We start from the raw sequence: 27,706 nt of genomic DNA on the forward strand, positions 1-27,706 counted from the left end.
GTGTAACCTCTCCGTCTCTTATTATAGTTTCAGTTGTTATTTGTCATGAAGTGGGAAGAGAAGGATTATGAAGATGCAACATTATTTTTGACTACAGTGTTGTGTAATAGTGAAGCTATAAATACCCTATGACACAAGCTTCAAAACAATGTCGTTTGTTTACTACATTACGAAAAACAGGAAATGGTCAGTTAAAAGCTATTTTATTTAATGACACAAAATCAAATGGGCACCACACTGTTATTCTTAGAACGACTCAAATTTCTTATGTAATCACAAAGCTGATATAGATTCGGGCTTTAACTAGCAATAACATGGAAGAGGGGAACGACTATTGGTGTCTGCTCTATGACATCATAACAGAACCTGTATTTGAAATTATTTTACATATATTCAATCATCTCCCCACTTTATCCTGATCAGTGTTACAGTGGGTCTGCAGCCTACTAGCAATCACTGGATGTACGGCAGGAGAATGTTGGGATCTCACACACACATGTAGGCACCAACTTTAGCATTGCAACCTACAAACACTTTGTTTTGGTGGAGGAAATGAGCTCACATGTGAATTTCAAGCAGAAAGCACCAAACTTCAGCATTGAACCCATGAGCTCATGACCCTGGACCTGTCTGATTGCAGCGCCATTTGTGCTGCCACTAAACGTATATTTTAACAAATTTCTGTGGACCATAAGTAAAATTGCGTATATATTGTTCTTGCGTTTTATATTTTCCCTGGGGGTATGTTACTGTGGACTTGTGGGTTGATAAAATTCTAGACTCAGGTCTGTTTACATTAGCCAAGAGCTGTGACCTATATTCATGTCCTGAGAAGAGAGTACTATAACGTGAAAGACAAGCTGAATTGTTTTGTACAGTGTGTCTCATGTACTCATCTATATTTGTCCTTTAAGTTACTAAGTCAAGCCACAGAAGCCCTCCTTCAGGTTGCAGGGAGCTGTGGGCAGATGATGAAGCTCCAGAAATGTCTGAGGATCCAGTTACTGACAGGAGGAGGTCTGTGTTAACCGGAAGACAACAGGAGAATGGACTTTGCCAGTGACCAATCAGTAACACTCAGCACATAATGTTCACAACAAGCTGGAGACGAAGAGAGAGCGAGAGAGAGAGACAAACATAAACACTATTCTGGAGAGCGGAGAGAGGGAGACAGCCTCAGGGAAGGAATGTGCAAAAATATGGTACAGCTTTGAATAGTTTAAAAGAAAGTAAACCACACAATGAACGCTTTTTTATTTGGTTTTCTCTAAACAGAGCAGAGCCTAAACTGTTTTTCAGAGGCATTACAGTGAAGCACTTTCCATGGGTCACATTATCTTACAGAGTTGGTGTAAAACAACACGTAGAATGGCCTCAGGCTAATCAGCCTTTGTTACTGGATGACACCCCGTATAATGAGCTCATTCAGCTACTTTAAGGTGCACACCCCACACGTTTCATTGTGCACACACAGCTTGTGTATTCTTCATAGAAATCCATTAACAAATGTACAGGGCACTCTGGGGCAGACACACATGAACCTAAGGTCACCATGCCCAATGTCAAGTGCTGACTAGAACACTACAAAGTGCCTTAGCTTAAAGCTTTGAAGCTTATAGTACATGTTATAGCACTATTCAATGCCACTGGGATGAGTTGCAGTCAGGTTTGTGACCCAGAACTAAGCCTACCACATCAGGACGTGGCCTCACAAACGTTTATGTGGCTGAATGCCATCAACACTGTATAGAAATCTTTAAGCATCTAATGTAAAATATTTCTAGAAATATCTTGGGTCTACGACATATGAATTTCTACATTATTTGTTAGCTGTTTCCTGTCTCACGACAAAGACCATTTAAAATTAAAGGCTAAGCACCACTTAATGGACCTCCATGAATATTTCACATTATTTTAGTTACTGACATATATAAGTATGAATTAAAATGAAAATAGCAGCTTAATTTGCTTTAAAACTGACAATTTTATTAAATTGACGGAAAAACCCGAGCTCGCTACGGAAATTCTTGAACACAACCGTGACGTCACTGGTGGACAACAGCTGAACAACGCCGCAGTAAAACACCGTTATGACTGACTGTTATGACAGTATCTAGCTAGATAAATAACCAACATTATTCATGACAATAGCCTAGCAATAAGCTAAACTCAAATTTAGAGGTACCGTTATTCTTGTAAATGTGATCGAAGTCGAACTCGAATTCATCCGACACTATAAACCTCCGTAATGCAGCTACGTAGCCGAGTATAATCTGAGCCACCGAGTTTAGCAAGTCAAGCTAACGTTAACTAACACCAACTAAAACAGGCGAAGTGAGTGTCCTTACCCTGTTTACCTCCATGTTACAGAGGCTCTTAAACACCTTTCGTTGGTGTCCTTACATGTCCATATTGTTGGAAGAGCGCCAGTGAAATGAGCTACAGATAACGGAGTGAGCGGATGGTCCTTTCCAAAGTGCCCGTTTAAAGTGGACAAATTTAGTCCATTTTCTGGATATTGTGGGATCTTTGGGCCATTTGTGCACAGATGTCCCACTGTACATTGAATGATTGCAGCCAAAAACAACTGGAACTTCTAGAGTTGTTGTCCACCATCTACATCACATGTAAGACGTCTATTAGAGTTGCCCAACACCGTTGGGGGGGCAACGGTCTTTTAAACCTTATTCCTTGAAATAGTAAGAAATAACATGTTTATTGATAGTCAGAAAACAAGTTAGGAATTCAAATTCCGCTTATAATATCTTAGCTATTCCAAAATCTACAATGTTCAGTCATAACAATATAATCACCTCCTTGTTTATATACTCATTGTCCATTGTTTTAACTCCACTGCCCATAGTGATGCACTTTATAGTTCTACAGTTACACACTGTTGTCCACCTGACGCTCTGCATATTTCACTAGCCCCTTTTCAACCCAACCTCCCTAAACTGAAGGTTAACCCTTACCCATCACCAAAATAATACCACTCAGTTCTGTTGTGGTTCTGTTGGGTTCCTAACCATTACAAATAGGGTGAAAGGTGGCTATGAAAGTATGCAGATCAACAGCAACTACAGAGAGTCTGTAACTGTAGAACTACAAAATCCTCCTGAACGGTCAGTGGATCGGTGTGTGTGTATTTAAACACACTGATCATATATTAGCTTTTCCAAAATATATTTTTGGTTTGCAGTGATGTCCACTGGTAGGTGTTGGTTTTAAAACGTTTGGCCTTTAGCTCACTGTAGCTAGACAAGATGCTGCAGAGCAATTACAGTAAAGATCAGGGCCCAGTTATCCCAAAATCATCTGACAAAGGGAGAGAGAGTGTTCAGTGTGATGCTCGTTCTACCACTTAAGAATCTTCTTGGTTCTAAGATGCTTTTAGGAAGCCCAGCGCACAGGTGCTAAACTATTTCTGATATTTCTTGACAAAGGACATGTATTCCTCCACGTCGTCTGGGGAGCCAACCACAAAGGGAACTCTCTGATGCAGAGCCTCAGGCTTAATGTCCAGAATCCTCTGAGAGCCGGTAGTGGCCAAACCTCCGGCCTGCTCCACCAGGAACGCAATGGGGTTACACTCATACAGCAACCTCAGCTAAAAGAGAGAGAGAGAGAGAAAAAGAGAGCTTACAATCAGCAAGACTGGTCAAGCACTTCCCAAAATGCATAAATTTGGCCACTGACCACAGGGTCATTTCACACAGCAGGATAATGAATCACATAAAAGGCTCAGGAATATGACAGGGTTCTTACGCCACACATTTCAACATTTTCACACTGGGCAAAAATAATCAGAGAAGGGTCTAATGAACACAAAAAGCCTCACGTCTTAATTGTCTTACGATGATATCAGGAACAAAACACACACTCTAAACTGCCTGTACCCTGTCATCTGCCCCATACTTTGGTTAAAGTTCATATAGAGGGAGGCTGTTCTTAGAGCCCTTATCTGTAGTATAAGAAAGAAAGCAGTGCTCTTATCTTGAAATATATAGGCCACTCAGAAACATCAGCTATCACAGTGTTTACAATGTCTAGAAAAACTCTGTGAACCTTAGACCTATGTATGATGAGCATGAAGAGGAGAAAAAAAAAAGCAGGAACTGCATTCGCTGGAGTTTTGAAGCTCTATCCAGTAGTTCTGGATTCAGTACCTGAGCTCACTAATGTTCTCATGTCTGAATACAATCAAAACCTCACAGCAATGTTCCAAAATCTAGGGTAAAGGCTTCCCAGAAGAGAAACTGGTGCTCCAGCAGATGGGCAGGTCCAAACTTGCTCGGTTCAGAATGTTTATATAAGAAAGCTCATGGATTAGTGTCAATACATTTTATGAATATATACATCCATCCATTCATTATCTGTAACCCTTATCCAGTTCAGGGTCACGGTGGGTCCAGAGCCTACCTGGAATCATTGGGCGCAAGGCGAGAATACACCCTGGAGGGGGCGCCAGTCCTTCACTGGGCAACACACACACATTCATTCACACACTCACACCTACAGACATTTTTGAGTCACCAATCCACCTACCAACGTGTGTTTTTGGAGTGTGGGAGAAAACCCACGCAGACACAGGGAGAACACTTTATCAATATATTTGATATTTAAAATGATATTTCGGCCAGTACCTTCCAAACGCCAATTTAAACCAAAGACTTGTGTCTGGTGCCCGATTCATTAGATTTCCACTGGTGTCATGTGGAGTACTAGAGGTGTGTAACCAGCCATAGTAGCATCAATAAACTAAAGCATCATACACTTGTCTCAATATGTGTTGATGCTCTATAGCATAATGTTACCCACGGTTTTTATGTCAACTGTACCACGTTAGCTTGGACTCCCTCCAGGCAAACACAAGGGGATCAAACTGGCAAAACCCCTAAGGATAGGCCCAGTGCCTAGACCTGTGTGATCTAGCCCTGTACTGTTATCTAAAAAAGTGGACACAAGTAAAGGCAAAAGTCTTGCCCCATTTCAAAAAGCTGCTGTAACTGTTTGCTCCAACTCTGCGTATTCCGACACATATGTTTTGTGCCTGTTCAGGGCTTTGGTAAATCATTTTCCAGACCGTCCCTTACTGTGTAAACTGTCTGAGAGTGAAGTACAAATGAGTGTCACTCTATATAAACACAGACACAATAACCCACCTTTCCTTTGGGACTCTTCTCATTGGCAGGGTATATGAAGATGCCTCCATAAGCAATAGTGCGATGTATGTCTGACACCATGGAGCCCACGTACCTGGCACCATAAGGGGCACTGCCATCCTGTACAAACACAAGAATATGATCATTAAGGCACACATTTGGACTATTTTGAATAGCCTATCTACCTACCAACATGTGTTTTTAGAACAGAGCGCCCAGAGGAAACCCATGCAGACACAGGGAGAACACACCAGGCTCCTCATAGAGTGACCCGAGGGAAGTTCTGAATCCACAACCCTGGGGTCCTGGAGCTGCCTGTTGCACCACCATGCCACCCTTATTGTTGTAGTCTACTGATAAATACCTCATAGTGGGGCATGCCAACGCAAAAATATAACATCACGATACCTGATTTTTCCGATGTTTGATGAAGTGGAACTGGCAAAATGCACCAGAAAGGCCACATTATTCAGAAAGTGCTAAAGGGATTTGACTTAAGGTTATCCTCTGACTGTGAGAGGGATGGAGTACAAAACAAAAACTGTCACATTCATTCATTCATTCATTCATTATCTGTAACCCTTATCCAGTTCAGGGTCACGGTGGGTCCAGAACCTACCTTGAATCATTGGGCACAAGGCGGGAATACACCCTGGAGGGGGCGCTGTCACAATCAGTTAAAAAGTATTTAAAGCTTTGGTCTATAAAAGACTGGAGGAAAAAAAACACATCCATACCTGTAAAACATCTGAGGTGTATTTTGCACTAGGTTTTATGAACTCTGTAGCAGTATAAATAAATATAGTGTTTAGTGGATCTTGTGCTGGCTGTAAAACGTAACAGTGAGGAAGAAGATGGGTGCCTTAAAAATGTTATATAGTCATTTAGTGCACATCAAAGACATATTATCTCAGATGTATTCTTTTTTAAATTTGCTACAATTCATGCTGAGCCTTTTACAGGCCATAAAACTCAGAGAGCTAGAACTATGAGAGTTTTAATGAGTGAAAGTTTACGTTTTCTTTTTATTATCGTCTAACCATGCTTCCATATCTGTCCCTCTGACATTGAAGGAATTACAGTGATCTGTTAATAGAGCCTCTCACACAACATTAGGGTATGTCCTTACAAATGCTCATCTGAATGAATAGATAAAATAGAAAGCTTTCCCACAGGGGTGGAAGCTGTTACAGCTGCAAATGAGAGACCAACCATATATTTATGACTATAGTTTTAGGACGAGATTTCATTAAATTTCTTGTATGTGTAACTGGTAGTTATAGTCATTTTTGATGATTACTGTCTTGCCTCTTGAAATTCGGTCTGTAACTTGGACTAACACTATGTAAATCCACACAAACACAATCGTGATCAAAGTTCAGCAGCACTGCACTGGGGGAAATAGGCAGCATTAGAACTGAACGTACAGAACACAACTCAGTGACAAGTGCAGGAGGAACTGAGCCAAGAAAGAATGAGAGAAAAAGAAGAAAGAAGTCATGTGCTGCTTAGTCATGGTAGAGCAGCAGTGAGGTGGCAGGGAACTATGCAGCGCTGCATAAACACGCTATCTCACACAGGCACACACACACGCACACACACACACACTCACACACACATAGATTAGGACTGAAGTCCAGGGTTACCACAAACCTCAGAACAACAACCAAAGGGAACAGCAGCACAAGAACAACAAGCATAAACAAATCCCAAAGACATATGATCACTAGACTGGGGACACCTACCAAGTATCTATACTCATTGTCCATTTTGTCAGCTCTTGATCATATAGGAGCACTTTGTAGTTCTACAATTACAGACTGTAGTTCACCTGTTTCTCTGCATACTTTCTTACCCCTGAATCACCCTGCTCTTCAATGGTCAGACCCCCCGCAGGACCACCACAGAGCAGGTATGATTAGAGTGGTATATAATTCTCAGTGCTGCAGTGACACTGACGTGTGTGGATCAGAAAGCCCTCAGTTTCACTGCTGGACTGAGAATAGTTCACCATCCAAAAACACCCAGCCAACAGCGTCCTGTGTCCACTGATAAAAGCCTCATAAAAGAGGACAACCAACAAATTGTGCAGCTACTGTATCTGACTTTACAGCTACAAGGTGGGCCAAAGAGGTAGATGTGTCTAACAGAGTTGACAATGAGTGGAGACAGCCCTGATGTGTTTGTACCAGCATGTACACACACAAACACACCCCGAATAGCCACAATTAAAAACAACTGACAGCTAAAGTGAATGATATTGATGATCTGGTTACAGTGGCACCTGTCAAGGGCTGGGATATATTCAGCAGCAAAGGAACAGAGTCAGATCTTGAAGCTGATGTTGAAAGCAGGAAAAGTGGCTAAGTGTAAGGATCTGAGCGACTGTGACTAGAGCCAAATTGTTATGGTCACAAGGTTTTGGTCAGAGCATCTCCCAAATTGCAGGTCTTCTGTGGTGTTCCTGGTATGCTGTGGTTGGTACCTACAAAAAAAATTGTCCAAGAGATTTTCTCGAGGTTGAGTATGGAAGGCTCGGGGTGAGCGCTTCTGCAACAGATCTTTGGCCTGGCCAGTCACCAGATTTATCACCTATTGAGCATTTATGGGACCATCGAGGCACCAGCTTTGGCAACCTAAGAGTGTACAGGATCTACAGGCCCAGCTGCAACTGTGCTGTATGCCCCTATGCAACAACTGTAACTTCTAATCTTCTTTGTGCATTTTATTTGGTCAATGAGTGTATATTACACAAACCTCTAAACATCTAATATAATATAATATAATAATGCTTTTTATTTAATGAGTCAATTGGCACTTATTACAGCGTTCAATGACTAGGTAACAGTTACATTCCATTCTTCAAGAATACCTGAGACGAAAGAGTTGTTTCCAAGCAATCCTCACCACATTTCAATAATGTCAAGGACCCTGGAGCAGCTTTGCTTAATTTAGTCTAGTGGATTGTGTCAGTACGTAGCCATTCCCAAAGCCCAGATAAATAGGGAGGGTTGTGTCAGGCGTAAATATGTGTTCCAAGTCGATGGTGCGGATCGGTTGATCAGCTGTGGCAACCCCTGACGGAAGCAGCCAAAGGCAGAAGAAGACTGTGTCAGTAAGTAGCTGGGTCATCGTAAACTTGAATGATTTTGCAGAGTAAAATTCAGGCTTGAGCCACAAATTAATTATTAATAATCAGCTGTAATCAGGAGTAAACATATATATCTGTTGCTAATCACTGGACCAAAAAAAACATGTTTTTGAGAACTCTTGCAACACATGACCCGGCTGAGTGAGTTGGAGCTGCTGAGTCTACCACTTCCATATGAGCTCCAACAGCAGGACATGACACTTCCTGAGGGTAGATTTTACCTCAGCACTCTTTCCAGCACATCACCGCCATCCAGGAATCAGCTGACACCAGACAAACAGGAAACAGTCGCGTAGAAAGGAGTGTTCACAATGCACTTACACATCTTTCTGCTGAAGGTCAGCCACTTGGATCTGACCACAAGTCATGGGTTGAACATGCTTTAACAAATGACTGGTGCTGAATTACAAATCTGTAGTTTGCAAAAATAATTCTACTGATGTCATTTTCCCATTAACCCAAACATAGCTGATGAGCCAAAATGTTTTTCTGAAGTTCTTCAGTTTTTCTTTGAAGCCACAACCCTAGTGTAGCTAACAAGTGCACTACATAGCCAAAGGTAACTTAATGAATTCAGCTATAATGTGCCAACTATGGGCACAGACATTCAAATGTGCATGTACAGTGTATCATATCCATAGAACAGCATGAAATGTCAAGAGATACCCTGGAGAACCTATACTGTAGTCACCAAGCTCGTTGTCAAGAGTCATCTAAAGAAGCAAAAAGCCCTTGCATTGGGCTTTGGAGCAGTGGAACTGCATTCTCCGTCAGGAGCTCCATCTAATAAGCTCAGATGGGTTGGAGTGGCTTTAGGGATCTAAAAGTGATAATTAAACATCAGTATGACTTCAATGTCTAAATGCTAAGGCTTCCCTGAAGGTTAGATGCTGCTGTTGTAAGAAACGAGGGACAAAATTCTTACTAAACAAACTTACTGACATGGGCTTCAAGAACAATGCACTCTCCTGGTTTGAGTGTTATCTCACTGGACGATCCTTCAATGTGTCATGGCTTGGACAAACATCAGCGCGACACCACCTCACCACAGGTGTGCCCAAAGGCTCAGTGCTGGGTCCCCTCCTCTTTGCCTTGTACACCTCCTCTCTAGTCCCAATCATACATTCACACCGCTTCTCCTATCACTCCTATCTCCTATGCAGATGACACACAGCTCTATTTATCCTTTCCTCCAGGTGATACTTCAGTGGCAACTCGAATCTCTGATTGTCTCTCTGACATATCTACATGGATGAAGGAATATCACCTCCAATTGAATTTATCCAAAACTGAACTGCTGGTCCTCCCAGCCAAGCAAGCTATTCTCCACAACATCAGCATCAAGCTAGAGTCCCTATCAGTGGCTCCCACCAAGGTTGTAAGAAACCTAGGTGTCATGGTTGATGACCAGCTGACCTTCGCAGATCACGTTACCGCAGTAGCTCGATCGTGCCACTTCTCCTTATTCAACATAAGGAAGATTAGGCCATACCTTACTCAACATACAACACAGCTCCTTGTTCAGACGTTAGTAATCTCCCGTCCAGACTATTGCAACGCCCTCCTGACAGGTCTTCTGGCCTGTGCTGTGAGACCGCTACAGATTATCCAGAATGCTGCAGCACGCCTGGTCTTCAACCAGCCTTAAAGAGCACATGTCTTTCTTTGATGCACTTATTACTTCCTGGCATATTGCACTCTATGTAAGGTATTTTGTATAATTTGTGCTGTAGTTTGAATGTTAGATCCTCTTTTGTAAGTCGCTTTGGATAAAAGCATCTGCCAAATGCGTACATGTAAATGTAAATTTCTTATAAAAAATAGTCCTAATTCCTGGAGGAATGTTGAATTGGCATGTGTCCACATGCCAATTCATATATTTCGTATGGCCTGACATACACGTTTTTGGTGATTATGGGGTTAAATACAACAGATTATAGAGGCTCAGAAAGAATACTAATATGTGTCTAAAAACATGGCCACTTTTAAGACCTACCTCAGGAAATTTCTTGTGCTTTATGTACTCAGTCACTGCGGGCTCAAAGTACTTGGCGTAGCCTTCATTCAGACTGTAGATCTTTCCTTTCTTCTTAATCTTCACATTTCTCTCAGTCAGGATGAATTCACCAATGGCCTAAAGGGGGAAAACACTTCTTTCATTTTCACTGAAAAATGACATTCCACTCTCCATCCAGCTCAGAAATGAAACCCATATTGTACTCATCAGGAAAATGCACAAACTTGAAAATGGGGAAGCAACACTACATTGCACTGACAAAAAAAACTCATCACAATCAAATGAGAAGTGAAAATACAAACTTACCATATGTGATATTCCATTGAGCACAGTTGTAACCACAAAACAAAGACCCTATAAATAACTACTACAAAGTTCATAAAAATGTCTTTTCCTCAGAGCGTACAGAGAGGAATCCAGTGTCAATAATTAAATCACATTATTGTGAATGTGATTAACTAGGTAAGAATAAAAGAATCACATTATTCTGAATAATAGTAGTAAGCATAAAGCAGACAGCACTATGGTGTTTAAAGCAGTGGCACAGACACTCAGCTCCAGTCTTGTTTTGGATCCTCAGGGCACTACTGGATGAGTTGGTTAGTGACTGTGAGAGTGAGTGAAATCGTCCACAGGTGTGTGAATGTGTGTGTTTGTGAAACAAGTTGACTGTGAAATGAGGTGTGAGCATGTGAGAGTCTGGGTGAGTTTGCAAAACTGTCCACATGTGGGAGTGTGTGAGTGACTGGTGATGTCCTGTGATGGACTGAAAGTGTGTGTTTCTATGTCCTGTAATTCCAGTTTGGCTCTGGACCTACCGCAATTCTAATCAGGATGGAGTTATTTACCCATCCATCTTCTTTGGAGCCATTTATTGCTTATATACTATATATAGTACAGGTCACACACACTATGTCCACAAATATCTATGAAACATATTGCATTGCCGATAGGATGGAATGCTCTGAAGAAGCTACACATAAAATTAAGGTCATCATCATCGTCAATACCAGCCGTCGGCTAGTGTGACACTGGCATGAGCCCTATCCGACAGACGTTTAGAGGGGCAAATCAAAAGGCAGCCCTGCTGTACATATCTTGAAGATTATTTTCAAATATAAGACATCAATTCACTACTACTGTGTTTAAGAAGTATGCAAAGTACTGATTCTGCTCTCACTACTTATATATTAACGTCTCAGATGTAAAGAACTATTCTTAGATCAGCACTCTTAGATACAGGGGCAATTGGACAACTGTGCTGTCCGTTGCTGCCCCCTACACAGAAATCTAGGGTTCATTTTCCAGCTTCAGCAGGAATATTATTCTGTTCATAGTACACGTGTTACTGCACTACACCATATTATATATATATAACATGATTAAACGTCGAAAGGAGCCAGCTGAGATGGTTCGGGCATCTGGTTCGGATGCCTCCTGGACGCCTTCCTGGAGAGGTGTTCCGGGCATGTCCAACGGGGAGGAGGCCCCGGGGCAGACCAAGAACACGCTGGAGAGACTATATGTCTCGACTGGCCTGGGAACGCCTCGGTATACCCCCGGAGGAGCTAGAGTCGGTGGCTGGGGAGAGGGAGGTCTGGGTTTCTTTGCTCCGACTGCTTCCCCCGCGACCCGGACCCGGATAAGCGGTGGATAATGGATGGATGGATGGAACATGATTAAAATGGTTAAGGGCAGAAGTATAACTGATCAAAGATCAGTACCGCTGATCCAGACTAGAGTCCATTCTATAACTACGTACACAACCTCAGTACTTACTGGATCTAGCATGAAGAAGTTGAGTCCAGCTCCAGAGCTCAGGGCCACTACAGTTGCACTGCCGTACAGAGCATAACCTGCACATACAATCTGATTACCAGGCTGTAGAGCATCTTTCTCTGTGGGTTCAGCTTCTGAAGTCTGTATGAAGAAAACAAGAGAGCGGAAAGTTCTATCAATTTACAACATTAAATGAATTAAAGTGACATCACCCCACCAACATACCCTCAGGATCTAAAACCTAATAAACCTGTTATAAAACCTAATTAACCTGTAATAAAAAAGGGTTAAATCTAGACTGGGTACTTTATAAACCATCACACATTCAATAGAATAAATGTTGGCCTAAAAAAATAAACCCTGGTATTTTCTTCTCTGTAATTTTTAGGGGGCTTTTTTTTTCAAAACAGATGTTTGAGCATGTGTTTTAAATGAACAGGTGTTAGAAACACTTCAATAAAAGGAAAACACGGCAAAACCGTTAGCATAAATGCTTTCAAATAATTAGCATGCTTATATAGGCCAAAATATGCCGAGGTTTTTTGTTTCCAATACAAACTTGTGTGCCACAGCATCACCTGTTGGCTATTAGTGGTACAGCAAGCCTGTCTTTTCTAATATTTCTAAAAGTAAAGTCTTTTTGACTTAAATTATATAACAATGTATGGCAGTCCATTTTGTTTTGGCCTGTACACGTCATACAGCAGGTCAGTTCTGGTCAGCTACCTCTTCAATCTGCATAAAAAAGTACAACAAAAAACAAGGCCATGTGTAAGAGCCATGGAATACACTTATAAAGTAAAAAATGACAACAATCAAGTTATGAAGTTATGATCAATTTAATTCCTCAGGGAATGTTACAAAAATTAGAGTTAATCATCACTCACTCTTTTGTAGATGGCGAAGATTGTGCCAATGGGGGCCAAGCAGTCGATGTTGGAAGAGCCATCCAGTGGATCAAAGCACACCACGTATTTCCCCTGTGTGTGTATGAGGCACAGATTCATATAAATACTGATATATGTGTAAGGGATAATGGCTTTTTATTCATATAATTTAGTCCTTAACCACAGCAATGGTTGAGCTTACATTCTTTCGCACTGGAGCTGTGACAATACAATCTAAAAAACCTTGAAGAAAGGTTTTTGTTCTACACAAAGCTTGTGCATGTTGGATCATATTGTTGGGTTATTAGCAGTGATGCGTAGTTTTGTTTAACAGTACACACTGGATTAGGAACACCTACCTAGAGTCCACGCTCAATGTCTGTTTTATTAGCTTCACTGACCACACAGGAGCACTTTGTAGTTCTACAGTTACAGGCTTTAGTCCACCTGTTACTCTGCATAATTTCTTATCCTCATTTCACCCTGCACTGACACTGACATGGTGGTGGTGTGTTAGTGTGTGTTGCACTGGTACAAATGGATCAGACCCAGCAGGGATGCTAGAGTTTATATTTTTGTAGCTCCATTACAAAATTAAATAAACAATATTAAGACATGAGACAGGTCTTGGCTTATTGACAGAAGCTGTAGAAACTGTGAATTAAATTTCTGCCCAAACCATCATGTGAGTTTTTAGTCACATTTAAAGAAATAAACCCATGTTACTGTGTAGTGGACGCACCCTTTTCTCAGCAGGGGTGATAATGGCCTCTTTGTTCTCCTCAGTGACTAGTAAACAGGTGCCGTAGGAGGCCCGCATCATGTTGATCACCAGGTCATTGGACAATACATCCAGCTTCTTCACCTCATCACCTGTGACGTTTATGTGTCCGGCAATGCCCTGACTGAGGCCATACACAGTAGAATAAAAAACATCAGTGCGGTGAACATTTTACAACTGAAGTTTGAGAGAGATCCTCTGACTGTTCTCTTCTTGCTAGTCTACCATCTCTCCCCGTTTCATAATGTTTCTGTCAAATATTTAACCTTATTTCTGTTTCCTTCAGTACAAGCTACATAAGCTACTGCAAAAACAATAACCAAACATGTTATAATATTTAAAGACATTGTCCAATTATTCCAGTTAAACAAGATTATCATGTTGTCTTTGCGATGTAACATGCAGGTGGGCAGTGTTCATCGAGTCTTGACAATATCCATGATACATTCACAGAATCCTATTCATAATAACAACATTTATCACATTAACAATAGATTAAAAAATTGCCCACCTCCCAGCTGCAAATTTACCACTGCATCGTTAAGAAACAACAGATCAACATTTTTAATATTCATAAATTATCTGTAAGCGCTTATCCAGTTCAGGGTCGCGGTGGGTCCAGAGCCTACCTGGAATCATTGGGCGCAAGGCAGGAATACACCCTGGAGGGGGCGCCAGTCTTTCACAGGGCAACACAGACACTCACACGTTCACTGACACACTCACACCTACGGACACTTTTGAGTCGCCAATCCACCTACCAACGTGTGTTTTTGGACTGTGGGAGCACCCGGAGCACCCGGAGGAAACCCACGCAGACACAGAGAGAACACACCACACTCCTCACAGACAGTCACCCGGAGGAAACCCACGCGGACACAGGGAGAACACACCACACTCCTCACAGACAGTCACCCGGAGGAAACCCACGTAGACACAGGGAGAACACACCACACTCCTCACAGACAGTCACCCGGAGGAAACCCACGCGGACACAGGGAGAACACACCACACTCCTCACAGACAGTCACCCGGAGGAAACCCACGCGGACACAGGGAGAACACACCACACTCCTCACAGACAGTCACCCGGAGGAAACCCACGTAGACACAGGGAGAACACACCACACTCCTCACAGACAGTCACCCGGAGGAAACCCACGCAGACACGGGGAGAACACACCACACTCCTCACAGACAGTCACCCGGAGGAAACCCACGCAGACACAGGGAGAACACACCACACTCCTCACAGACAGTCACCCTGAGTGGGAATCGAACCCACAACCTCCAGGTCCCTGCTGCACCAATGTGCCGCCCACATTTTTAACAAAACATCACAATTCTGTCTTTAAATCGTCATATCAGAATTCAAAGTAAAATTAAGTCATTAGTTCATCAATTCAATTTCTGTAACAGCTTCAGCATGTTCAGGGTGACATTGAGTCCAGAATCACTGTGTTTAAGGCAGAAACACAACCTGGAATCCACCACACTATTATTGCCAAAACCACATGAGATTATTTTTTGTTGTCAAAATCCCTGAATAATAAGAAGACACTGTTTTGGCACTAGATCTGCTCATACGTGACTGAAATAAGCTCAGTCCCAACACCGATTACCTGCTTCCATCGTCCATTTTATACAATCCTCTCAAAAAAACTGGACCAACTATCAATTTTCATTTGTCTAAATTATTTTTTTTTGAACATTAAATTGTTATAATGTACAATTCTTAAGCAAACAGTTTGTCACAAAAATCTGACACAATTCTTCACTCACAAATTCCAGTCATAGACCATCTGTGCTGCTTATTAGTAACTATTCCTAAGAACATTTATACAATAGGCTTTTGAGCTCTGAATCTAAGTTAAAAAATCATAGGTCATAGGTCTCATGTATCATCAAAAAGGTCACATCAAAAGGCTACAGAGCTATTTTTAAAATGCCTATTTTTAAGATACCACCAACAGGCTCTGGTTAAAGGAGTCAAATTAACCTCAAGGTTAACCACATTATTTTTCACAATGTAGATTCCTTATACAGTCCTTCTAAGTCCTTCTTATGTTTATGATAAAGCCTATAGCATTACATTCGGCTCTAAATCTTGATGAGCAGTCCCCCTTCCTGAGCTGTACTTGGTAAGTTAACTGGGTATAGGATGTTGTAGTGGGCAGCCATGGCCTAATGGTTAGTGAAGTGGGTTGAGGACTGAAAGGTAATTGGTTCAGTTCCCACAACTTTCAGCAGCAACTGGCTTTTGTCACACTTGTTCTTCAGAAACCAGGCCTTGAATGTGCAGTTATGGGAATGTTACACCAATTTCTAACCTGCCGTTCATATCTAAAGTTTGAGAAAAGGTTGTTGCTTCACTATTGCAAAACCATCTGGGTACCAATAACCTTTTGGAAGTGGTTCAGTCAGGTTTCCACTGCCATCGTAGCACAAAGACAGCACTTGTTCATGTCTTTATTGATTTCCCTCCATCTTCACTGCTGTCCTGTGTTCAGGAGTTAACAAACTGATTGGATACAAATTTTCACAAGATTAACGCCAAAAAGTGGCAGCCATCTTAGCTTACACAGACTACGTCATTGACATAGACAACACCACAGCCGGCTCATCTTCTACTGTTCTAAATCTGGGAGTCATATTTCACCCTAGTCCAAGTCCGCATTTTTTCATCTTCAAAACATCAGTAGACTCCGCCCCCTGCTCTCTCCTAAAGACTCTGAGATCCTGGTGCTGACCTATAAGGCCTTGCATGGATTAGCTCCATCCTATATTTCTGCTCCTCCACGCTCACGTAGGTCCTCTGATTCTGCTCTTCTGGCTCTTCCAAGGTTTAAGCTGTCCACTGTGGGTGGAAGGTCTTTCAGTGTAGCTGCCCTTACCCTTTGGAATGCCCTGTCTCTCACTCTCTTAGATAATCTCCCTTTCATTCTGTGTTTAACTCTCAACTAAAATCCAACCTATTCTCTACTTTCTTTCACTCTCTTTAAGGTTTTTCCCCCGTTTATTGTAAAGCGTCCTTGTTTTTTTGAAAGGTGCTATATATGAATGTAACTTATTACTAAAAGGCAGCAAGCCCTCAGCTGCTCCCCGGGCGACAGGCATGGGTGCCCGCCACTCTGGTGCGTGTTTACAGCACCTAGTGCACTTGTGTATGTTGCAAACGTTTTTGGACTGTGTAATCTGGTGCACCTGGAGGATACCCACACAGACATAGGGAGAACACACCAAGCTCCTCACAGACAGTAATCCAAAGTTGGGTTTGAAACCACAACCACAGAACCCTAGAACTACTTAATCGCAATCATGCCACCCTTGAATCTCAACTAATGCACGTCTGTGTTCTTGTAGTTCACCAACCTAACCACTAGAGGTCGCGTATCTAGAATCTTCACAAATCATAATGTAGCACTGACTTCCATATACAAAGCCCTTTCCAGACCAGCTCTGAGAACACTGCAACCCCCCCCCCCCCCCCCCAACACTTAGAAAACATTTAAAGAACTTACAGGTGCGCTAGGCCTGCTTTCCTCACAGCAGATGAAATGGCTTTGATGGCTGTTAGCATGGAGTTTATCACCTGGGTCAGTTCACCAGTAGCTCCCTTCACTTGTCTTCCAGTCTCCATAACAAACCTCGTGAGGGTCCACACATCTGTGTCGAAAGCGGATTGATCCGTCATTTTTGCGTTTTTCCTGCTCTGTTCCACAGGCTTCCTGAGCTCAAAGTGGGTGAACTCTTCTCTGGAGCTGCTCTTTACACATGCAGGATGTAGTTAAAGGTCAGGGGTTATATATGTGAGGGATATCAGGTGGCAGGCCAGTAACTCATGGATCGTGGTTGTGTGAGACCTTAGAAGTGTCATTCATGGCCAGAGGCAATATTTCTTTGCAAATGTTTGAGCATTCCTGGCCAAATTATATAATCTTATAGATTTCTGAAGGGTGAAGAAATAAAATATGCAGGGGAGCTATATAAAAACGACACTTATTTATATTTGATTAACTTAGGAACTAAGAAAATAGCATAATGCCCTGTGCAAAAAGTACAACTATTCCAGTTATGAAGAGTCTGGCTGCCTGAGTACTTGGAAAAAAGCTAACTGATATCTATAAAGGGTGTTAAGGCTATAAAAAGAAATAAAGACAGCTCCAGCTCAGTTTCCAAGGTCAACTGCAGAGGTCAAGGCAGGATATGAAAGATGAAAGACATACTCATATGAAAATAATGCTGCATGGATCACTGATTACCTCACCAACAGACCGCAGTACGTGAGGCTACGTGACTGCGTGTCTGATGTGGTGGTCTGCAGCACGGGGGCCCCCCAGGGTACAGTTCACTCTCCTTTCCTATTTACACTCTACACATCAGACTTCAGTTACAACTCGGACAGCTGCCACCTCCATTTTTTTTCTCCATTGTTTTTATTGTCTTTTTTCCCCCTCTTCTTGTCCAATGCCTAAGATTGTGTGCTGCTGTAACAAGTGAATTTCAAACTCAAACTAAATACACCAATGATATATATATATTACAGTGTAATCTGTAAACGGGCGGCACAAGGTGCAGCAGGTTAGTGTCGCAGTTACACAGCTCCAGGGACCTGGAAGTTGTGGGTTCGAGTCCCGCACCGGGTGACTGTCTGTGAGGAGTGTGGTGTGTTCTCCCTGTGTCTGTGTGGGTTTCCTCCGGGTGACTATCTGTGAGGAGTGCGGTGTGTTCTCCCTGTGTATGCGTGGGTTTCCTCCAGGTGACTGTCTGTGAGGAGTGTGGTGTGTTCTCCCTGCGTCTGCGTGGGTTTCCTCCGGGTGACTGTCTGGGAGGAGTGTGGGCTGTTCTCCATATGTCTGCGTGGGTTTCTTCCAGGTGCTCCGCTTTCCTGCCAGTCCAAAAACACACGTTGGTAGGTGCATTGGTGACTAAAAAGTGTCTGTGTCTGAGTGAATGTGTGAGTGTGTGTGTCACCCTGCAAACAGGGTGTGTTCCAGCATCACGCCCAGTGATTCCGGGTAAGCTCTGGACCCACCTCGACCCTGAACACACAACCAACGAACGAACGAATAATGTTTTAACAAAATCAAAAGAAAGTTACATTCATTTTTTGGCACAAATGCATTTATTGGCATCATCCACTGCAATATACAACTGATTCTTAAAAGGCACACATTTGGTAATGCATAGATTTTAGCTAAAAATTGGTTTGGATTCAAACTGGCTCATATTGCTTTGGTCTTGTATGGAGCATGTTTTTTAAGCTCTGCTACAATTTAATAAATCATGGATTTACTCAAGGAATGTTCCTTCTCTGCGCGTTTGTTTTAATAATAACAGTATTATTAAGTTCAAGGATAGATCTTTGGTTCCAACATGATATTTTAATGCTTTAGTTTGATCTTTGGTCTCTTATGAATTGCTTTGGCAGGTCTTTATTGTCTGGTCCATCATGACGGCTTTAAGTGTCTTCATTTGTGATGTTTCTGGTAGATGGAGATGTACTCCTGAACATCCTCTGGAGAACCCAGCACAACAGGGACCCGCTGATGGAGGCTGTCAGGCTGGATATCCAGCACGTTCATAGTCCCTGTGGTGGCCATCCCTCCAGCCTGCTCCATAATGAAGGCCATGGGGTTGCACTCATACAAGAGTCTGAGCTATTTTAGAGAAAAAGACACAAAAATGTTTAAAGTTGCACAGTACACTTATAGGAGACAAATCTGATTTCCTATATTCAATGCACTATTTTTATTTCAATATGCTAAATTCAGCCAATCGAACCTGCACAAAAATGAGCAGGATAATAGCGTATTTGGGTTTGTTCCCTGTAGAGGACATAACTTATTTTCACTTAGACAATGCGCAAAATATGTGACTTGCCCAGAGTTGTTTAAAGTTTTCCACAGAACTTCATAATGATAAACCATTGACCTACAAACACAACCCATTTTTCAATTAACTGTATTTTGTAATTATCCAGGGACAAATCATTCATTCATTCATTATCTGTAACCCTTATCCAGTTCAGGGTCGCGGTGGGTCCAGAGCCTACCTGGAATCATTGGGCGCAAGGCGGGAATACACCCTGGAGGGGGCGCCAGTCCTTCACAGAGCAACACACACACATTCACTCACACACTCACTCACACCTACGAAGACTTTTGAGTCGCCAATTCACCTACGAACGTGTGTTTTTGGACTGTGGGAGGAAACCAGAGCACCTGGACGAAACCCATGCGGACACAGGGAGAACACACCACACTCCTCACAGACAGTCACCCTGAGGAAACCCACGCAGACACAAGGAGAACACACCAACTCCTCACAGACAGTCACCCGGAGCAGGAATCAAACCCACAACCTCCAGGCCCCTGGAGCTGTGTGACTGCAACACTAACCTGCTGCACCACCGTGCCGCCTGGGACAAATAATGTAAGTGAGTATAATAATGTAGAATATGGTCCCTTCAGTTTGGCCCTAAAAAGACATTTCTCTTTTAAATGTCATATCAATGAATATCACTCCTGTTACTGACTTAATAAATATACGATAAATCAAGGATGAAAGTAGTGAAGCTTCAGAGCTCCCCAGGCAAGTAGAAACTGATGGTACTTTCAATACTATACCACAAGAGAGCCCTTAATTGAGATAAAGGATTAAGGAACATCACTAAGACTGTTCAGGAGCTAATATTTACACCTATAGGGATTTCCCTGTGCAAGTTGCCTCTCAAAATGTCTAATTCAAATGGACATTTCTGTACAAGGCAGACTGAAAATGTACATTCACATTTGAAACTCTGACACCATTTCAGTGAGTGTGCAAGCAGAAGCTGATCTGCTAGTTATACAGTCCTGTTGACACAGTTGGAAAGCCACATTCTGTAGACTTTACAGGGTGTGCCATCCATCAAAAAAAAAGCAAAGGTGCATGACTAGCATTCTTCACTTTGTTAAGCCTTATGTAAATCAAGAAACAAAGCCAGTATCATTTTATTTTTAATTCTTGTACGTATTACTCAATCGTAAAATTAATAATTTTCAATATCTCTTTTACAGCAAAACAGTGCATTTTCAATTCAAAATACACCTTCACTGAGACAAACTGATTTTAAGCCGCTCTCTAGTCTCTCATTATTCATTCATAATCTGTAACCACTTATCCAGTTCAGGGTCGCGGTGGGTCCAGAGTCTACCTGGAATCATTGGGCGCTAGGCGGGAATACACCCTGGAGGGGGCGCCAGTCCTTAACAGGGCAACACAGACACACATTCACTCACACACTCACACCTACGGACACTTTTGAGTTGCCAATCCATCTACCAATGTGTGTTTTTGGACTGTGGGAGGAAACCGGAGCACCCGGAGGAAACCCACACAGACACAGGGAGAACACACCAACTCCTCACAGACAGTCACTCAGAGCGGAAATCGAACCCACAATCTCCAGGCCCCTGGAGCTGTGTGACTGCGACACTACCTGCTGCACCACCGTGCCGCCCCTCTCTCATCATTCCAGTTTTTTTCAAAAGCATTGTTATCTTCCATATTCCAACATACCTTTCCTTTGGGACTCTTGACATTGGCTGGGTAGAGGAAAATACCTCCATAAACAAGAGTCCGATGCACGTCTGCTACCATCGAGCCTACATAACGTGCCCCATAAGGGGCGCTGCCATCCTGTAAAAAACAAAAACAACCCCATCTCATTACACCCATAATGTAAGGCTGCCTTGTATTTAATCAGAAGCACATATTCTGTGCTGTAAATGAACTAGATTTAGTAGTTCCAAATTCTGAACTGGGCCACTTTTTTTTTGATTGATTACTGTAGACTTAATCACAAGTTTTAAATGATCAATAAATAAAATATAACTTTTTATTTTAAACTTTAAAGGGCTTAAAAATATTATACAAAAATGTACAGTGTATAATAATAGAGTAAAAGGCATCAATAATAAATGTAAACAAGGCAGTAACTAATGACTGCAGGTTCATAGAGATTCATACAGTCGAAGTAAACCAATGGTAATCATCAGCCCTAATTTATTCACTTTACACGATCATTGTACACAAGTGCAGGGCTGTACCTCCGGGAATTTTTTCCTCTGCAAGTATTCTGTAACAGCCGGATCAAAGTATGTGGCATATCCCTCATTCAGACTGTATATCTTTCCTCGCTTCTTTATTTTCAGGTCCCGTTCCACAAGAATGAACTCCCCAATGGCCTTCAAGAAACAAACAGGCTCAAACAAGGTCAATCCATGTTTTTTCTTCATCCTTGAAAGTGACAGTTCACAAGCCTTCCCCAAGGAAGACTGAGTACTGTGTTCATAAATACATTACAAACACAATTTCAGCTGTTTATTCAGGACAATTTGTTAAGATTATTATATGAGAAGACATATAAAATAAAAAATTAAATAACAAAAGGGAAAACAGGAATCTTCATATTTAAAAAGAGGTGTTTAAAAGTAAAAGGTAGAAATTAATTCGTTCATTCATTCATTATCTGTAAGCGCTTATCCAGTTCAGGGTCGCAGTGGGTTCAGAGCCTACCTGGAATTATTAGGCGCAAGGCGGGAATACACCCTGGAGGGGGCGCCAGTCCTTCACAGGGCAACACACACATTCACTCGCACACTCACACTTACGGACACTTTTGAGTCGCCAATCCACCTACCAATGTGTGTTTTTGGACCGTGGGAGGAAACTGGAGTACCCGGAGGAAACCCACGCAGACACAGGGAGAACACACCACACTCCTCACAGACAGTCACCCGGAGTGGGAGTCGAACCCACAACCTCCAGGTCCCTGGAGCTGTGTGACTGCGACACTAATCTGCTGCACCACCGTGTTGCCCCTTAATTTATACATAATGTAAAATTAAATGTATAAAATACCCATGAGTTTATAGTTAACATGAAATTAAAATGCATTAGTATAATCAGTAATTCCACACTCTTAAACAGCAGTGCATGTTGAAGTTAACTCACCGGATCCAGCATGAAGCAGTTGACTCCTTGGCCAGTGGAGAGCACCACCATGGTGGCACTACCATACAGAGCATATCCAGCAGCCACAATGTTCCTGCCAGGCTGCAGGGCATCTTTCTCACTCGGCTCATCCTTTGTAGTCTGGAGAACAGGTTCACGTGTATGATGTATTATTATTATTGTGTCCATGGGGATTTTCTTAAGAGATATGTTGACTTCTCTGAATAATTACATTAATAAGATTGGTGAAACGGCAAATATTCTTTCAAAACTCAGCCACTAAAGAAAATTAAATAGGGAGTCTTTTTTATTAAATATATACCAAAGTGCATTAAAACATCTGCAATCATTTTGCTTTGAATAATGTAATTATGGCAAATTTAAATTCAAATAGGAATTAAATGTTCCTTGTCATGACTGAGGCTTTTAGTAAAACATCATTTATTGTTTTTTATTAGTGAAATGATTTACAGTAAAAATGAAAATTTTTAGTGGCACATTATTTAACACAACTGAAATGGGGAGTGGGGGTATTTCCCACTTCAGTAAAATGGAAAAATTGCTGAGGGACATTCCTATTGGACAAGCCATAACTGTGGTTAAAAAAAGTTGTCTGGCTGACTCAGAAATCCTTTCATTCATTCATTCATTATCTGTAACCCTTATCCAGTTCAGGGTCACGGTGGGTCCAGAGCCTACCTGGGTGCAAGGCAGGCATACACCCTGGAGGGGACGCCACAACACAGACACACACAAGTTGTGTTTTTGGACTGTGGGAGGAAACCGGAGCACCCGGAGAAAACCAAACCAACACAGGGAGAACACACCACACTCCTCACAGACAGTCACCCGGAGGAAACCCACACAGACACGGGGAGAACACACCAACTCCTCACAGATAGTTACCTGGAGGCAACCCATGCGGACACAGGGAGAACACACCACACTCCTCACAGACAATCACCCGGAGGAAACCCACAAGGACACATGGAGAACACACCACACTCCTCACAGACAGTCACCTGGAGCAGGAAACGAACCCACAACCCCCAGATCCCTGGAGCTGTGTGACTGCGACACTACCGGCTGCGCCAACGTGCCGCCCCTCAGAAATCCTGTTTTGTAAAATATTCCCACCTTTATTTAGCACATACCTTTCTAAAGATGGCAAAGATGCTCCCAATGGAAACCAGGCAATCAATGTTGGAGGATCCATCAAGAGGGTCGAAACAGACCACATATTTACCCTTCGATCAAAACAGAAAAACGCTTTTCAGTACGATCAAAACTCTCACCTGTAAACAACTAGCTTTCAAGAACTATTCCTGTGATATTTTACCCTCCTTTCCGGCTCCACAATGATGGCACTGTCATTCTCTTCTGTGACCAGCACGCAGGACGTGAAGGAAGATTTGAGCATGTTAATGACCAGGTCATTGGAAAGGACGTCCAGCTTCTTCACCTGGTCCCCCGTCACGTTCGTACTCCCAGAAATGCCATAGCTATAAGAGAAGACTTGTATTAGACACAGCTACACAATACACTGTTTGCTAATTGACATCACAACACTGTCTTCTATCACTGCGACTGCTGAAGTCAAAGTAAACTGTTTTTGTTTTATGTAACGCAGGACTTTCTTTTACTTTGTGACTTTGCTGATTCAAGTGTGGTGTCAGTATATTGCAGAGCCTACCTGGAATCATTGGGCGCAAGGCGGGAATACACCCTGGAGGGGGCGCCAGTCCTTCACAGGGCAACACACACACAATCACTCACACACACACCTTCGGACACTTTGGAGTCGCCAATCCACCTACCAACGTGTGTTTTTGGACTGTGGGAGGAAACTGGAGTACCCGGAGGAAACCCACGCGGACACAGGGAGAACACACCAACTCCTCACAGACAGTCACCCGGAGCAGGAATCCAACCCACAACCTCCAGGCCCCTGGAGCTGTGTGACTGTGACACTACCTGCTGCACCACCGTGCCGCCCCGCACGTCACAATATACAACCTAATTTCTATCTACAAGTAAGCATGATGTTGCATCTTTCAGCAGGGAGAGGTCAACACTCTGGTCATTAATCATCATTAAAGGGGATCTTTGTATAAGAGCCTTTCTGAAAATGAATAGTCATTGTGCTAATGACAAATTGTACTTTTGGGATTTGCTACAGGAAATTGTATTAATATTAAACAAAACATAAAATGTATAAACCATTTTAGATCCCTCCTTTTTTTCAGAAGTACTGCTTTGGGTAAATAATTCTAATCCTACATTTCATCCTTGTCCCCTTGCTTTGACCTCAACGTTCATCAACAGTGAGCTGTTTAAAGCCTGTCTGTAAAAGGACTGTCTGTAATTGCAAACTTTGCAGAGGTTTGTGTAAGAAGTCACCATTTAGACAAAACCTGCTCTTCATACCAAAAGACAAGTGAAAGAATGTTTTTGGTGAACAGGAATCTGATAGCTGCAAAGTCTTAGGTTTCCCAAAGCAGGAGATAATAGCTGTTTCTGTAAGCAAGCGTTACAGGTTTCCCCTCATGATTTATTCTAAAACAGCCTCTTTCTGATGCTTTCTGTGATATGTTTCAAAGAACCCAAGTGGTGGTGTCCCCAGACTTTTGCTAAGGTTATTGTGCTACAGTTTTAGAAAGAGACCCAGTAAACAATTAGCCGTTGATTTAACGTTGAAATAACGTAATGACTGCCGTCTAATCAACGTTCTCTTAAGGTTGAAAATGAAAGTTGAAAAGACGTCCAAACACAGACATTGAAAAGACGACTATTAGACGTATTTTGGACGTCCATTGATGTTATTAATTGGTCCCGAAATAAATTACTTGTATAAAACGCGTTTTGGACGTCCACTGACGTTATCGATTGGTCACCACTTAACTAACTTATTAAGATGGATTTTGGACGTCCATTGACATTTAAAATATGTCATTGACAGACAGACTACTTTTAGACCTATTTTGAATGTCCAGGGACGTTCCTTGTTTACTGGGAGATGTTGTGATTGTGCAAAATACTGTAGACGTTTGGGGAAAAGTTGCAGCACAGTAGGGTCCACATGGGTGGAACATTGTGGGCCCCAATGAGTGTTACAGGGATGCCCACATTTATCCCACAGAAGAACTCCTGTTTATCTACTCAGTTATGACACTGTAGTATAGTGCAGTTGTATCCCATGTGGTTTGAAGGTCGTTTTGTAATATCAGTATATTTTGATCAAAAGTCACTAGTCTCTTTAAAGTGATTTGCACACAGAAGTGTTCCTGAGTCCGGTGTAGTGCATAAGTGAGTACTCACAGGTTGGCGATGCCTGCCTTTCTCACAGCGCTGGAGATGGCTTTAATAGCTGTGCACAGAGCATTCAGAAGTGTGGTCAGTTCTCCCGTGCCTTTCGCCTTCCTTCCCTCCTCCAACAGAAACCTGGTCAAAGTCACCACGTTAGTGTCGAAAGGGCCCTGGTCCGACATTTTGCAGAGAGCTGCTGAGCTGAGGAACCTCAGAGAACAAAATACAACAAATCCACTGAAAAACAGACTTTCATTCAGTACTGTCACAACAACACGGAAATCCTGAGAGAGGGGGGTGTGGACTAGGTTGCCAGATCCACATAAATTCGGCAGACTATACTCAGGTCATAACCTACACACTCCGCCCAAGCTGAAGCTAGCTCCCATCCAAGTACATGACAATACTGAAACATACAGAAAAACAAAAAACGAGTACGAAGTAGCGAAATCTACTTTGTTGCATCTTTGGAAATTCACAAGGTATTTTGAGATTAAAATTTAAATTGCTCTAACCATAAACCAATTATTAACAAAAAGTAGTAATAAATAAATAAAAAATGTAATAAAAAAGTTCTGTGGGAGCATCTGGACGATAAAACGTTTAAGCGGAAAAACTGCGGACCTGGCAACCATGAGTGTGTAGCACTGAACCAATAGTAAAACGGTAACGTTCAGAAACCCGACACTTACGCGGTGTTATTGCAACGTTGTCGTTTAATAAAACGTTCACAGAGAGCTACACTAACACATTGGTTCTCGGCTGTGGTTTTAAAACACAGACTGAAAGGAGTGTGTTTGTAGAAGAAAGGAAACCGCACTGCTGCTCTGACAAAAACAAGTCCAGGGAATAAAGGGTGCTCTCATGCCTGAAATGAGGGAGCTGACTTGTGTCAGTTTGCTACGCGCACAGCCTCAGGGTTTACGAACACATTATGACTTTTCAGGTGCATGTTTGGGCCCTCGAAAACCCCCTAACAGCGTTGGTCCAAATGCTTGTAGACATTCCCCTGTACTTGGTGAATTCAGCTACTTATTGTGGACACAGATTTTAAATTTGCATACACAATAAGCATGAAGCAATAAAGGATTCTCTAAAGCCCCATATGACCCTGGGCCCAATGCCTAGCGTTAGCCAGAGGGGTATATTTATCTGGGCCTATACTGTCACACACACGTAGCAAAATAACATTGATTCAATGTGGAATTAACATCAGTGAAAATCACTGGGGTCAGCTTCAGGGACCTGGAGGTTGTGGGTTCGATTCCTGCTCCGGGTCACAATCTGTGAGGAGTGTGGTGTGTTCTCCCTGTGTCTGCGTGGGTTTTCTCCGGGTGACTGTGAGGAGTTGGTGTGATCTTCCTGTGTCTGTGTGTGTTTCCTTCGGGTGACTGTCTGTGAGGAGTGTGGTGTGTTCTCCCTGTGTCTGTGTGGGTTTCCTCCGGGTGCTCCGGTTTCCTCCCACAGTCCGAAAAAACACATGTTGGTAGGTGGATTGGCGACTCAAAAGTGTCTGTAGGTGTGAATGTGTGAGTGTGTCTGTGTTGCCCTGTGAAGTTCTGGCGCCCACTCCAGGGTGTATTCCTGCCTTGCGCCCAGTGATTCCGGGTAGGCTCTGGACCC

The 27,706-nt window shown here is 42.5% G+C and overlaps 2 protein-coding genes across 2 annotated transcripts; both read right to left on the bottom strand.

The window, feature by feature from the left end:
* Positions 1-3,418: 3,418 nt before the first annotated feature.
* Positions 3,419-17,489, bottom strand: LOC136678927 (fructose-1,6-bisphosphatase isozyme 2-like). Its single transcript, XM_066657118.1, has 7 exons — positions 17,299-17,489; positions 13,739-13,901; positions 12,997-13,089; positions 12,110-12,250; positions 10,310-10,447; positions 5,163-5,282; positions 3,419-3,607 (listed from the first exon to the last, which is right to left on the bottom strand). The coding sequence occupies exons 1-7, from the start codon at positions 17,469-17,471 to the stop codon at positions 3,419-3,421; spliced, it is 1,017 nt and encodes a 338-aa protein (XP_066513215.1). The 5' UTR covers positions 17,472-17,489.
* Positions 17,490-18,895: 1,406 nt separating this feature from the next.
* On the bottom strand, positions 18,896-26,397 carry LOC136678202 (fructose-1,6-bisphosphatase 1-like). The gene is made up of 7 exons (XM_066656153.1): positions 26,096-26,397; positions 24,117-24,279; positions 23,932-24,024; positions 22,778-22,918; positions 21,871-22,008; positions 21,341-21,460; positions 18,896-19,437 (listed from the first exon to the last, which is right to left on the bottom strand). The coding sequence occupies exons 1-7, from the start codon at positions 26,263-26,265 to the stop codon at positions 19,249-19,251; spliced, it is 1,014 nt and encodes a 337-aa protein (XP_066512250.1). The 5' UTR covers positions 26,266-26,397; the 3' UTR covers positions 18,896-19,248.
* Between the last annotated feature and the right edge of the window lie 1,309 nt (positions 26,398-27,706).

This window comes from Hoplias malabaricus, chromosome Y, assembly GCF_029633855.1.
Source record: "Hoplias malabaricus isolate fHopMal1 chromosome Y, fHopMal1.hap1, whole genome shotgun sequence".
Classification (NCBI taxonomy): domain Eukaryota; kingdom Metazoa; phylum Chordata; class Actinopteri; order Characiformes; family Erythrinidae; genus Hoplias; species Hoplias malabaricus.